At 42.5% G+C, this 15,823-nt stretch overlaps 1 protein-coding gene across 3 annotated transcripts in view; it reads right to left on the bottom strand.

Moving 5' to 3' along the window:
- Nucleotides 1-7,638: 7,638 nt before the first annotated feature.
- LOC148453489 (uncharacterized) overlaps nt 7,639-15,823 on the bottom strand; it is a 49,695-nt gene continuing 41,510 nt past the window's right edge. For all 3 annotated transcript variants that reach the window (XM_088462057.1, XM_088462059.1, XM_088462058.1), the window contains exons 2-4: nt 11,887-11,939; nt 11,318-11,414; nt 7,639-9,334 (exon numbers count right to left, since the gene is read on the bottom strand). In XM_088462057.1, the coding sequence (XP_088318183.1) occupies nt 8,268-9,334; nt 11,318-11,399 (1,149 nt within the window). In that variant the 5' untranslated portion in view covers nt 11,400-11,414; nt 11,887-11,939 and the 3' untranslated portion in view covers nt 7,639-8,267. The remainder of the gene's footprint in view (nt 9,335-11,317; nt 11,415-11,886; nt 11,940-15,823) is intronic.

Below are 15,823 nucleotides of genomic sequence, written 5' to 3'. Positions count from 1 at the left end.
AGTAACATCTGACACTTATGTAATGCTGGTAATGTTACCAAAGTATACCATAGTAACATCTGACACTTATGTAATGCTGTAATGTTATGTCCCTATACCATAGTAAAATCTGACAATTATGTAATGCTGGTAATGTTACCTCAGTATACTATAGTAACATCAGACACATATGTAATGTTAACTCAGTATACTATAGTAACCTCTCACACTTATGTAATGCTGTAATGTTACCTCAGTATACCATAGTAACATCTGACACTTATGTAATGCTGTAATGTTACCTCAGTATATCATAGTAACATCTGACACTTATGTAATGTTACCTCAGTATACCATAGTAACATCTGACACGTATGTAATGTTACCTCAGTATACCATAGGAACATCTGACACTTATGTAATGCTGTAATGTTACCTCAGTAAACCATAGTAACATCTGACACTTTTGAAATGCTGTAATGTTACTTCAGTATACCATAGTAACATCTGACACTTATGTAATGCTGTAATGATACCTCAGTATACCATAGTAACCTCTGACACTTATGTTATGCTGTAATGTTACATCAGTATACCAAAGAAACATCTGGCAGTTATGTAATGCTGTAATGTTACCTCAGTATACCATAGTAACATCTGATACTTATGAAATGCTGTAATGTTACTTCAGTATACCAAAGAAACATCTGGCAGTTACGTAATGCTGTAATATTACCTCAGTATACCATAGTAACATCTGACATTTATGTAATGCTGTAATGTAGCCTCAGTATACCATAGTAACATTTGAAACTTATGTAATGCAGAAATGTTACATCTGTATACCATAGAAACATCTGATACTTATGAAATAGTGTAATGTTACTTCAGAATACCATAGTAACATCTGACACTTATGTAATGCTGCAATATTACCTCAGTATACCATAGTAACATCTGACTCTTCTGTAATCCTGTAATGTTACCTCACTATACCATAGAAACATCTGACACTTATGAAATGCTGTAATGTTATGTCCTTATACCATAGTAACATCTGACACTTATGTAATGCTGTAATGTTACCTCAGTATACCATAGTAACATCTGACACATATGTAATGATGTAATGTTACCTCAGTATACTATAGTAACCTCTCACACTTATGTAATGCTGTAATGTTACCTCAGTATACCATAGTAACATCTGACACTTATGTAATGCCGTAATGTTACCTCAGTATATCATAGTAATATCTGAAACTTATGTAATGTTACCTCAGTATACCATAGTAACATCTGACACGTATGTAATGTTACCTCAGAATACCATAGGAACATCTGACACTTATGTAATGCTGTAATGTTACCTCAGTAAACCATTGTAACATCTGACACTTTTGAAATGCTGTAATGTTACTTCAGTATACAATAGTAACATCTGACACTTATGTAATGCTGTAATGATACCTCAGTATACCATAGTAACCTCTGACACACATGTAGTGCTGTAATGTTACCTCAGTATACCATGGTAACATCTAACTTATGTAATGCTGTAATGTTACCTCAGTATACCATAGTAACATCTGACATTTATGTAATGCTCTAATGTTACCTTAGTATACCATAGTAACATCTGACACTTATGTAATGCTGTAATGTTATGTTCGTATACCATAGTAACATCTGACACTTATGTATTGCTGTAATGTTACATCAGTATACCATAGAAACATCTCACACTTATGTAATGCTGTAATGTTACCTAAGTATACCATAGTAACATCTGACACTTGTGTAATTCTGTAATGTAACCTCAGTATAACATAGTAACATCTGACACTAATGTAATGTTACCTCAGTATACCATAGTAACATGTGACACTTATATAATGCTGTAATGTTACCTCAATATACCATAGTAACATATGACACTTATGTAATGCTGTAATGTTACCTCAGTATACCATAGTAACATCTGACACATATGTATTGCTGTAATGTTACCTCAGTATACCATAGTAACATCTGACACTTATGTAATGTTACTTCAGTATACCATAGTAACATCTGACATTTATGTAATGCTGTAATGTTACCTCAGTATACCATAGTAACATCTGACACTTATGTAATGCTGTAATGTTACCTCAGTATATCATAGTAACATCTGACACATATGTAATGTTACCTCAGTATACCATAGTAACATCTGACACATATGTAATGTTACCTCAGTAAACCATAGTAACATCTGACACTTTTGTAATGCTGTAATGATACCTCAGTATACCATACTAACCTCTGACACTTATGTAGTGCTGTAATGTTACCTCAGTATACCATAGTAACATCTAACTTAAGTAATGCTGTAATGTTACCTCAGTATACCATAGTAACATCTGACATTTATGTAATGCTCTAATGTTACCTTAGTATACCATAGTAACATCTGACACTTATGTAATGCTGTAATGTTATGTTCGTATACCATAGTAACATCTGACACTTATGTATTGCTGTAATGTTACATCTGTATACCATAGTAACATCTGACACATATGTAATGATGTAATGTTACCTCAGTATACTATAGTAACCTCTCACACTTATGTAATGCTGTAATGTTACCTCAGTATACCATAGTAACATCTGACACTTATGTAATGCCGTAATGTTACCTCAGTATATCATAGTAATATCTGAAACTTATGTAATGTTACCTCAGTATACCATAGTAACATCTGACACGTATGTAATGTTACCTCAGAATACCATAGGAACATCTGACACTTATGTAATGCTGTAATGTTACCTCAGTAAACCATTGTAACATCTGACACTTTTGAAATGCTGTAATGTTACTTCAGTATACAATAGTAACATCTGACACTTATGTAATGCTGTAATGATACCTCAGTATACCATAGTAACCTCTGACACACATGTAGTGCTGTAATGTTACCTCAGTATACCATGGTAACATCTAACTTATGTAATGCTGTAATGTTACCTCAGTATACCATAGTAACATCTGACATTTATGTAATGCTCTAATGTTACCTTAGTATACCATAGTAACATATGACACTTATGTAATGTTACCTCAGTATACCATAGTAACATGTGACACTTATATAATGCTGTAATGTTACCTCAATATACCATAGTAACATATGACACTTATGTAATGCTGTAATGTTACCTCAGTATACCATAGTAACATCTGACACATATGTATTGCTGTAATGTTACCTCAGTATACCATAGTAACATCTGACACTTATGTAATGTTACTTCAGTATACCATAGTAACATCTGACATTTATGTAATGCTGTAATGTTACCTCAGTATACCATAGTAACATCTGACACTTATGTAATGCTGTAATGTTACCTCAGTATATCATAGTAACATCTGACACATATGTAATGTTACCTCAGTATACCATAGTAACATCTGACACATATGTAATGTTACCTCAGTAAACCATAGTAACATCTGACACTTTTGTAATGCTGTAATGATACCTCAGTATACCATACTAACCTCTGACACTTATGTAGTGCTGTAATGTTACCTCAGTATACCATAGTAACATCTAACTTATGTAATGCTGTAATGTTACCTCAGTATACCATAGTAACATCTGACATTTATGTAATGCTCTAATGTTACCTTAGTATACCATAGTAACATCTGACACTTATGTAATGCTGTAATGTTATGTTCGTATACCATAGTAACATCTGACACTTATGTATTGCTGTAATGTTACATCTGTATACCATAGTAACATCTGACACATATGTAATGATGTAATGTTACCTCAGTATACTATAGTAACCTCTCACACTTATGTAATGCTGTAATGTTACCTCAGTATACCATAGTAACATCTGACACTTATGTAATGCCGTAATGTTACCTCAGTATATCATAGTAATATCTGAAACTTATGTAATGTTACCTCAGTATACCATAGTAACATCTGACACGTATGTAATGTTACCTCAGAATACCATAGGAACATCTGACACTTATGTAATGCTGTAATGTTACCTCAGTAAACCATTGTAACATCTGACACTTTTGAAATGCTGTAATGTTACTTCAGTATACAATAGTAACATCTGACACTTATGTAATGCTGTAATGATACCTCAGTATACCATAGTAACCTCTGACACACATGTAGTGCTGTAATGTTACCTCAGTATACCATGGTAACATCTAACTTATGTAATGCTGTAATGTTACCTCAGTATACCATAGTAACATCTGACATTTATGTAATGCTCTAATGTTACCTTAGTATACCATAGTAACATCTGACACTTATGTAATGCTGTAATGTTATGTTCGTATACCATAGTAACATCTGACACTTATATAATGCTGTAATGTTACCTCAATATACCATAGTAACATATGACACTTATGTAATGCTGTAATGTTACCTCAGTATACCATAGTAACATCTGACACATATGTATTGCTGTAATGTTACCTCAGTATACCATAGTAACATCTGACACTTATGTAATGTTACTTCAGTATACCATAGTAACATCTGACATTTATGTAATGCTGTAATGTTACCTCAGTATACCATAGTAACATCTGACACTTATGTAATGCTGTAATGTTACCTCAGTATATCATAGTAACATCTGACACATATGTAATGTTACCTCAGTATACCATAGTAACATCTGACACATATGTAATGTTACCTCAGTAAACCATAGTAACATCTGACACTTTTGTAATGCTGTAATGATACCTCAGTATACCATACTAACCTCTGACACTTATGTAGTGCTGTAATGTTACCTCAGTATACCATAGTAACATCTAACTTATGTAATGCTGTAATGTTACCTCAGTATACCATAGTAACATCTGACATTTATGTAATGCTCTAATGTTACCTTAGTATACCATAGTAACATCTGACACTTATGTAATGCTGTAATGTTATGTTCGTATACCATAGTAACATCTGACACTTATGTATTGCTGTAATGTTACATCTGTATACCATAGTAACATCTGACACATATGTAATGATGTAATGTTACCTCAGTATACTATAGTAACCTCTCACACTTATGTAATGCTGTAATGTTACCTCAGTATACCATAGTAACATCTGACACTTATGTAATGCCGTAATGTTACCTCAGTATATCATAGTAATATCTGAAACTTATGTAATGTTACCTCAGTATACCATAGTAACATCTGACACGTATGTAATGTTACCTCAGAATACCATAGGAACATCTGACACTTATGTAATGCTGTAATGTTACCTCAGTAAACCATTGTAACATCTGACACTTTTGAAATGCTGTAATGTTACTTCAGTATACAATAGTAACATCTGACACTTATGTAATGCTGTAATGATACCTCAGTATACCATAGTAACCTCTGACACACATGTAGTGCTGTAATGTTACCTCAGTATACCATGGTAACATCTAACTTATGTAATGCTGTAATGTTACCTCAGTATACCATAGTAACATCTGACATTTATGTAATGCTCTAATGTTACCTTAGTATACCATAGTAACATCTGACACTTATGTAATGCTGTAATGTTATGTTCGTATACCATAGTAACATCTGACACTTATGTATTGCTGTAATGTTACATCAGTATACCATAGAAACATCTCACACTTATGTAATGCTGTAATGTTACCTAAGTATACCATAGTAACATCTGACACTTGTGTAATTCTGTAATGTAACCTCAGTATAACATAGTAACATCTGACACTAATGTAATGTTACCTCAGTATACCATAGTAACATGTGACACTTATATAATGCTGTAATGTTACCTCAATATACCATAGTAACATATGACACTTATGTAATGCTGTAATGTTACCTCAGTATACCATAGTAACATCTGACACTTATGTAATGCTGTAATGTTACCTCAGTATATCATAGTAACATCTGACACATATGTAATGTTACCTCAGTATACCATAGTAACATCTGACACGTATGTAATGTTACCTCAGTAAACCATAGTAACATCTGACACTTTTGTAATGCTGTAATGATACCTCAGTATACCATAGTAACCTCTGACACTTATGTAGTGCTGTAATGTTACCTCAGTATACCATAGTAACATCTAACTTATGTAATGCTGTAATGTTACCTCAGTATACCATAGTAACATCTGACATTTATGTAATGCTCTAATGTTACCTTAGTATACCATAGTAACATCTGACACTTATGTAATGCTGTAATGTTACATCTGTATACCATAGTAACATCTGACACTTATGTAATGCTGTAATGTTACCTCAGTATATCATAGTAACATCTGACACTTATGTAATGTTACCTCAGTATACCATAGTAACATCTGACACTTTTGTAATGCTGTAATGATATCTCAGTATACCATAGTAACCTCTGACACTTATGTAGTGCTGTAATGTTACCTCAGTATACCATAGTAACATCTAACTTATCTAATGCTGTAATGTTACCTCAGTATACCATAGTAACATCTAACTTATGTAATGCTGTAATGTTACCTCAGTATACCATAGTAACATCTGACAATTATGTAATGCTATAATGTTACCTCAGTATACCATAGTAACATCTGACACGTATGTAATGTTACCTCAGTATACCATAGGAACATCTGACACTTATGTAATGTTGTAATGTTACTCCAGTATACCATAGTAACATCTAACTTATGTAATGCTGTAATGTTACCTCAGTATACCATAGTAACATCTGACATTTATGTAATGCTTTAATGTTACCTTAGTATACCATAGTAACATCTGACACTTATGTAATGCTGTAATGTTACCTCAGTAAACCATAGTAACATCTGACACTTTTGAAATGCTGTAATTTTACTTCAGTATACCATAGTAACATCTAACTTATGTAATGCTGTAATGTTACCTCAGTATACCATAGTAACATCTGACATTGATGTAATGCTTTAATGTTACCTTAGTATACCATAGTAACATCTGACACTTATGTAATGCTGTAATGTTATGTTCGTATACCATAGTAACATCTGACACTTATGTAATGCTGTAATGTTATGTTCGTATACCATAGTAACATCTGACACTTATGTAATGTTACTTCAGTATACCAAATAAACATCTGGCACTTATGTAATGCTGTAATGTTACCTCAGTATACCATAGAAACATCTGACACTTATGTAATGCTGTAATGTTACCTAAGTATACCATAGTAACATTGGCAAAAAGGTCTAATAACACTGAAGCAGCAGACTTTTTGATAACCAATACTTATGAGAATGACACAACTTTTGGCCATGGCTGTATTATTACAGTGATATTAGCAATTGTCTGCAGATTGTCAATTGATCTGTTAAAGTGGAAGGTGTCAGATGGTGAATTGGTTTAAGCTTCATTAAAACTTTAATTCTGTCTTCTTGTCTTGGTCTAATTTCCTTGACATGGTGCAAGTGACTGTATTAGCCATTAATGTACTATATTATGTATGATTTGTGCATAAGAGGCAGAGACACTGCTACCATTTGCTTACAGCCTGATGTGTCCTTTACACATTTCTCATCACAAGATTTGTGTATTTGGTGCAAATTATTAACCCTTTATCACGCACCCACACTCCACTTTTATTTGAGTTTGGTGAGCAGTGTGACCCCATCGGTTCCTGTTCCCCATTACTGTTACACAAGACATAGAGCACAGAACATGATAAGAACACGTTACACTGACACGCCCCATGTATGTGCTCAGAGCACAAGATATCATGTAAAGGCAGAAAGCAGCACAGTCTCGTTTTACAAATTTTAAAAGAAAAATAAAGAGATTAGACATGGTAGACGGAACAGATGTCTCATGACTGAGATAGAGGCATGCAATCGAAACTACAGAGCCCACAACACCACCCATGGCTCTCTTACAGGGACCGCAATGGGCTTGACCTTCACCCCTAACCATCGTGTATAAATAGACAGTGCCAGAAGGTTAGGGATGGGGACAGCGTGCAGTTAGCGCAGTACAAGGAATAGAGTTGGTATCACCGATGCTTCTCTATTAGCACCAAGAAGTCAAGGACCTCAGCTTGTCTATGAGGTGGGTTTAGCCCTCAGCAGATCGAGCATCGCAGGAGTTTCTTCATTCCTATATAATCACTATCTTTGGAAGGGGGTGGCCTGGAAGAGCCAATGAGCCCCTCTGGCCACCAGCTGCACCAGTAACATTGTTCAAAGCTCTCACATCATGGCACGTAGAGCCAGGTGACTGTCTGGAGTGTGGGTCCTCTGGTGGATAAGGAGGTGGGAACTTTGGCGAAAGCTCTTTCCACATTCAGCGCAGGTATACGGCCGCTCCCCCGTGTGCACCCTCTGGTGTGTCACTAGCGAGGAGTTGCGGCTGAAACATTTGCCACATTCGTTACACACAAATGGCTTCTCACCAGTGTGGATCCGCTGATGAATGACCAGGTAGGAGCTCTGGCTGAAACTCTTTCCGCACTCCTTGCAAGTGTAGCGTTTCTCGCCACGGTGGACTCGGTGGTGACGATTGTAGTCAGAGCTGTGTATAAAGCCCTTGCCACACTCAATGCAGGTGTAGGGTTTCTCCCCCGTGTGGGTCCTCTGGTGGGTGACCAGGGTAGAATTGCAACTGAAGCTCTTACCACACCGCAAGCAAGTGTAAGGTTTCTCCCCAGTGTGTATTCTCTGGTGTGTCACCAGCTGAGAGCTTCTCCTAAAGCACTTTCCACAATCGGTACAACTAAAGGGCTTCTCTCCCGTGTGGGTCCTCTTGTGCCGTAGATATGCTGACTTATACCGGCTAGTTTTCCCACACTCCACACAAATATACTTTTTGTCCTTGGAGTCTGTGTCCTGCAAGATTTTAATGGCTTTAAATGCTTTTAAGCGCTGGTCAGAGGAGTGCGAGCGGCCTCTAGAGGAGGACAGACTGTCCACATGTCCTTCAAAAGGAATCTCCTCGTTCGCAAAAGCGTAAGAGCTCTCCGCCATCTGAAATCCTACATCATCTTCAACTGTGGACTCTCTGCGAGAGGACTCCCGCTCGCTGGCCAGACTCTGGAGATGGGCTATGATGTTGGAGAGCTTGCTTGCACCCTTACTGCTGGGACCAGGTCTCACGGGCATGCTGCATGGGGGGCTGCCTTTCTCCTCACTCTCCTCACCAGCAGCAGACGGGGAAATGTCATCATCATCATCATCATCATGACAGTCTAACAACACCCCGCACTGCTCTATGTATAAGGTGTTTTCATCTTCAGTACCATTCATTGGCCCAAAAGCATCTGTGGGACATAGAGAACACAATGATAGGATACAGAGAAAGTGCAGATCTAAAGCGCCAAATTACGCAATGTGATGGATCCGACTTACCTTCCACCTCTGTGCGCAACGAGGTTGGTGCAAAGATAGTAGAAAAATTCTCTATAAGTACCTTACAGGTCTATATATGTGTATCTGCAGAAACCCACCCTACCTTACAGGTATATATATAGTGCCTTGCAAAACTATTCACCCCCTTGGCATTTTAACTTTTTTGTTACATTACAATCTGTAATGTATTTTTTTTTATCTGAATTTTATGTGATGGATCTGTACAAAATACTGTCCCTGCCCTTCTCTCACCTCTCCACTTACACCTGTCCCTGCCCTTCTCTCACCTCTCCACTTACACCTGTCCCTGCCCTTCTCTCACCTCTCCACTTACACCTGTCCCTGCCCTTCTTTTACCTCTCCACTTACACCTGTCCCTGTCCTTCTCTCACCTCTCCACTTACACCTATCCCTGTCCTTCTCTCACCTCTCCACTTACACCTGTCCCTGTCCTTCTCTCACCTCTCCATTTACACCTGTCCCTGCCCTTCTCTCACCTCTCCACTTACACCTGTCCCTGCCCTTCTCTCACCTCTCCACTTACACCTGTCCCTGCCCTTCTCTCACCTCTCCACTTACACCTGTCCCTGCCCTTCTTTTACCTCTCCACTTACACCGGTCCCTGTCCTTCTCTCACCTCTCCACTTACACCTATCCCTGCCCTTCTCTCACCTCTCCACTTACACCTGTCCCTGTCCTTGTCTCACCTCTCCATTTACACCTGTCCCTGCCTTTCTCTCACCTCTCCATTGACACCTGTCCCTGCCCTTCTCTCACATCTCCACTTACACCTGTCCCTGCCCTTCTCTCACCTCTACACTTACACCTGTCCCTGCCCTTCTCTCACCTCTCCACTTACACCTGTCCCTGCCCTTCTCTCACCTCTCCATTTACACCTGTCCCTGCCCTTCTCTCACCTCTCCACTTACACCTGTCCCTGCCATTCTCTCACCTCTCCATTTACACCTGTCCCTGCCCTTCTTTTACCTCTCCACTTACACCTGTCCCTGTCCTTCTCTCACCTCTCCACTTACACCTATCCCTGTCCTTCTCTCACCTCTCCACTTACACCTGTCCCTGTCCTTCTCTCACCTCTCCATTTACACCTGTCCCTGCCCTTCTCTCACCTCTCCACTTACACCTGTCCCTGCCCTTCTCTCACCTCTCCACTTACACCTGTCCCTGCCCTTCTCTCACCTCTCCACTTACACCTGTCCCTGCCCTTCTTTTACCTCTCCACTTACACCTGTCCCTTCCCTTCTCTCACCTCTACACTTACACCTGTACCTGCCCTTCTCTCACCTCTCCACTTAAACCTGTCCCTGCCCTTCTCTCACCTCTCCATTTACACCTGTCCCTGCCCTTCTCTCACCTCTCCACTTACACCTGTCCCTGCCCTTCTCTCACCTCTCCACTTACACCCGTCCCTGCCCTTCTCTCACCTCTCCACTTACACCTGTCCCTGCCCTTCTCTCACCTCTCCACTTACACCTGTCCCTGCCCTTCTCTCACCTCTCCACTTACACCTGTCCCTGCCCTTCTCTCACCTCTCCACTTACACCTGTCCCTGCCCTTCTCTCACCTCTCCATTTACACCTGTCCCTGCCCTTCTCTCACCTCTCCACTTACACCTATCCCTGCCCTTCTCTCACCTCTCCACTTACACCTGTCCCTGCCCTTCTCTCACCTCTCCACTTACACTTGTCCCTGCCCTTCTCTCACCTCTACACTTACACCTGTCCCTGCCCTTCTCTCACCTCTCCATTTACACCTGTCCCTGCCCTTCTCTCACCTCTCCACTTACACCTGTCCCTGCCCTTCTCTCACCTCTCCACTAATACCTCTCCGTGCCCTTTTCTCACTTCCCCTGTCCCACCCTTCTCTTCTCTCCTTACCTGTGTAAGGTATTTGGCAATCTTCATCCTCGTCCGAGCCTGGGGGATCCCACATATGTAATACTTCCCTCTGCTCACTCATGGTGTCTTCCTATGACTGAAGAAAGAACTATGTTAGATCAATAAATTGCAAAGAATCCCGGAAGTAGGAGGTTTATGAGATAACAATGTAGTAAGAGAGTTCTTCTATAGGAGAACTAAATCCACAGTAACTATAAATGACGGATCATGCCATACAGAAACACAAAACCTCTCTCTGCCCTCCTCTCAGGGGCAATTACAAGCATGTGTTTATTCATAAAGGGGTAAATAATTGTAAATATCAAAATGAATACATTAAAACATACAACACTACCATAAATTGGAATAGGTGCCTAATTGCATATGTGTAGAGAGACCTGGGTACATGGAGATACGTCTGGCCTGTGCATAGTAATTACACTGCCCAGGCTCCTTCCTCTACTGTGACAGGAGACATATGCTGCTGTCCATAATAACTCCGCAGATTGTCACAGGAAATTGTAAGCTCTTGGGTTCAGAAGTATTTTATTGACATGATGTGGTAGTACCTCAGACAGCTAAGCCCCTGCTATGGGAGACTTGCAGGAAACCAGTCATTTGCCTGGAAAGAAAGAACAGGACAATTATTATAGAATAATCATACAGACTATAGCCAGGTGGAGTGGTGGGGGGCAGGGATAGCACTAACTGGGAGCGAAGACTAATAAGCCCCTCAATCTTCACCAGGGACCCCACGAGGCAGCACAGACCCCATACCGGGGCTATCTATGGAGAGACAGTACAGAATCAGACAGCAGGAGCATGGTCAGATCTGCCAGGTCTGGTACATGGATATCACAGACAGATTACAAGGCTCTAGAAGCTAGACATGGCACCTAAGTCATTGGCACCCAATGGTGCAGAGTGGCATGTATACAGGTTTACCGAATAGAAAACTGGCAGCAAATGACACCAGCAATGAGAGTGGCCATTGGGAAAGTGCTTAATCACACAGACAGAACACGAGACCATGCTGCACAGAAACCACGCTGTACAGTGACCACGCTGTACAGTGACCATGCTGCACAGTAACCACGCTGTTCAGTGACCACGCTGTACAGTGACCATGCTGCACAGAAACCACGCTGTACAGTGACCACGCTGCGCAGTGACCACGCTGTACAGTGACCATGCTGCACAGTAACCACGCTGTACAGTGACCACGCTGTACAGTGACCATGCTGTACAGTGACCATGCTGCACAGAAACCACGCTGTACAGTGACCACGCTGCGCAGTGACCACGCTGTACAGTGACCATGCTGCGCAGTGACCACGCTGCGCAGTGACCATGCTGCACAGTAACCACGCTGTACAGTGACCTTGCTGCACAGTGACCACGCTGTACAGTGACCACGCTGTACAGTGACCACGCTGTACAGTGACCATGCTGCACAGAAACCACGCTGCACAGAAACCACGCTGCGCAGTGACCACGCTGTACAGTGACCACGCTGCACAGTAACCACGCTGTACAGTGACCACGCTGTACAGTAACCACGCTGCACAGTGACCACGCTGCACAGTGACCATGCTGCACAGTGACCATGCTGCACAGAGACCATGCTGCGCAGTGACCACGCTGTACAGTGACCATGCTGCACAGTGACCACGCTGCACAGTGACCCTGATGAGACGCGGAGTCATTTATTCAGTCCATGCGGCCAGACAGACGGATTTCATTATTACTTAGTGGCCAAGAAGCAAAACAATTCTGACAACTTCCAACAGAGCCTAACACACCTACAGGGTAATATAATCATCCTTTATTTATATGGCGCCAGGAGGGTTCCGCAGTGCTTTACACAGTAGATAAGCAAATGAGCGCAAAAGAGAACAGTAATTGACAGAACCAAACAGAAAGGGAAGGAGCACATGAGGGAAGAGGGCCCTGCTCATGAGAGCTTACATTCTACAGGGGGAATGCCCCCTCCACTAGACAAGGAATGCCCCCTCCACTAAACAAGGAGTGCCCTCTCCGCTAGACAAGTCACCCTCCGCTAGACAAGGAAGTCACCATCCGCAGGACAAGGAATGCCCCCTCACCGAGACAAGGAATGCCCCCTCCGCTAGACAAGGAATGCCCCCTCCACTAAACAAGAAAGTCACCATCCTCAGGACAAGGAATGCCCCCTCCGCTAGACAAGGAAGTCACCATCCTCAGGACAAGGAATGCCCCCTACGCTAGACAAGGAATGCCTCCTCACCGAGACAAGGAATGGCCCCTCCGCTAGACAAGGAATGCCACCTCCGCTAGACAAGGAAGTCACCATCCGCAGGACAAGGAATGCCCCCTCATCGAGACAAGGAATGCCCCCTACGCTAGACAAGGAATGCCTCCTCACCGAGACAAAGGAATGGCCCCTCCGCTAGACAAGGAATGTCACCTCCGCTAGACAAGGAAGTGACCATCCGCAGGACAAGGAATGCCCCCTACGCTAGACAAGGAATGCCCCCTCCGCTAGACAAGGAAGTCACCATCCGCAGGTCAAGGAATGCCCCATATGCTAGACAAGGAATGCCTCCTCACCGAGACAAGGGAATGGCCCCTCCGCTAGACAAGGAATGCCCCTCCGCTAGACAAGGAATGCCCCCTCCACTAAACAAGGAAGTCACCATCCTCAGGACAAGGAATGCCCCCTCCGCTAGACAAGGAAGTCACCATCCGCAGGACAAGGAATGCCCCCTCCGCTAGACAAGGAATGCCTCCTCACCGAGACAAAGGAATGGCCCCTCCGCTAGACAAGGAATGTCACCTCCGCTAGACAAGGAAGTCACCATCCGCAGGACAAGGAATGCCCCCTACGGTAGACAAGGAATGCCCCCTCATCGAGACAAAGAATGCCCCCTCCGCTAGACAAGGAAGTCACCATCCGCAGGTCAAGGAATGCCCCATACGCTAGACAAGGAATGCCTCCTCACCGAGACAAGGGAATGGCCCCTCCGATAGACAAGGAATGCCCCTCCGCTAGACAAGGAATGCCCCCTCCACTAAACAAGGAAGTCACCATCCTCAGGACAAGGAATGCCCCCTCCACTAGACAAGGAAGTCACCATCCGCAGGACAAGGAATGCCCGCTCCGCTAGACAAGGAATGCCCCCTCCGCTAGACAAGGAATGCCCCCTCACCGAGACAAGGAATGCCCCCTCCGCTAGACAAGGAATGCCCCCTCCACTACACAAGGAAGTCACCATCCTCAGTACAAGGAATGCCCCTCCGCTAGACAAGGAAGTCACCATCCGCAGGACAAGGAATGCCCCCTACGCTAGACAAGGAATGCCTCCTCACCGAGACAAGGAATGGCTCCTCCTCCAGACAAGGAATGCCCCCTCCGCTAGACAAAAAATGACCTCCGCAAGACAAGGAATGGCAACTCCACTAAACAAGGAAGTCACCATCCTCAGGACAAGGAATGCCCCCTCCGCTAGACAAGGAATGGCAACTCCACTAAACAAGGAAGTCACCATCCTCAGGACAAGGAATGCCCCCTCCGCTAGACAAGGAAGTCACCATCCGCAGGACAAGGAATGCCCCCTACGCTAGACCAGGAATGCCCCCTCCATTAAACAAGGAATGCCACCTCTGCTAGACAAGGAATGCCCCTCCGCTAGACAAGGAATGTCCCCTCCACTAAACAAGGAAGTCACAAACCGCAGGACAAGGAATGCTCCCTCCGCTAGACAAGGAATGCCCCCTCACCGAGAAAAGGAATGCCCCCTCTACTAAACAAGGAAGTCACCATCCTCAGGACAAGGAATGCCCCCTCTGCTAGACAAGGAAGTCACCATCCACAGGAGAAGGAATGCCCCCTACGCTAGACAAGGAATGCCTCCTCACCGAGACAAGGAATGCCACCTCCGCTAGACAAAGAATGCCCCCTCCACTAAACAAGGAAGTCACCATCCGCAGGAAAAGGAATGCCCCCTCCGCTAGACAAGGAATGGCCCCTATGCTAGACAAGGAATGCCCCTCCTCCAGACAAGGAATGCCCCCTCCTCCAGACAAGGAATGCCCCCTCCGCTAGACAAGGAATGCCCCCTCCGCTAGACCAGGAATGCCCCCTCCGCTAGACAAGGAATGGCCCCTCCGCTAGACAAGGAATGGCCCCTCCACCAGACCAGAAATGCCCTCTCCGCTAGACCAGGAATGCCCCCTCCTCTAGTCAAGTAGTGCTGTGTATGTGTACAGTAATGATGATGCTGCGAATGTGTACACTAATGATGATGATGCCTTGCATGTGTACACTAATGATGATGATGCTGTGCATGTGTACACTAATGATGATGATGCTGTGCATGTGTACACTAATGATGATGATGATGATGATGCTGTGTATGTGTACACTAATGATGATGATGCTGTGTATGTGTACACTAATGATGATGATGCTGTGTTTGTGTACACTAATGATGATGCTGTGTATGTGTACACTAATGATGATGATGT

This window comes from Taudactylus pleione, unplaced genomic scaffold, assembly GCF_031769625.1.
Source record: "Taudactylus pleione unplaced genomic scaffold, aTauple2 ptg001142l, whole genome shotgun sequence".
Taxonomy (NCBI): Eukaryota; Metazoa; Chordata; class Amphibia; order Anura; family Myobatrachidae; genus Taudactylus; species Taudactylus pleione.
The sequence above is the reverse complement of the archived record's forward strand: the minus strand, read 5'-3'. Positions and strand labels throughout refer to the sequence as shown.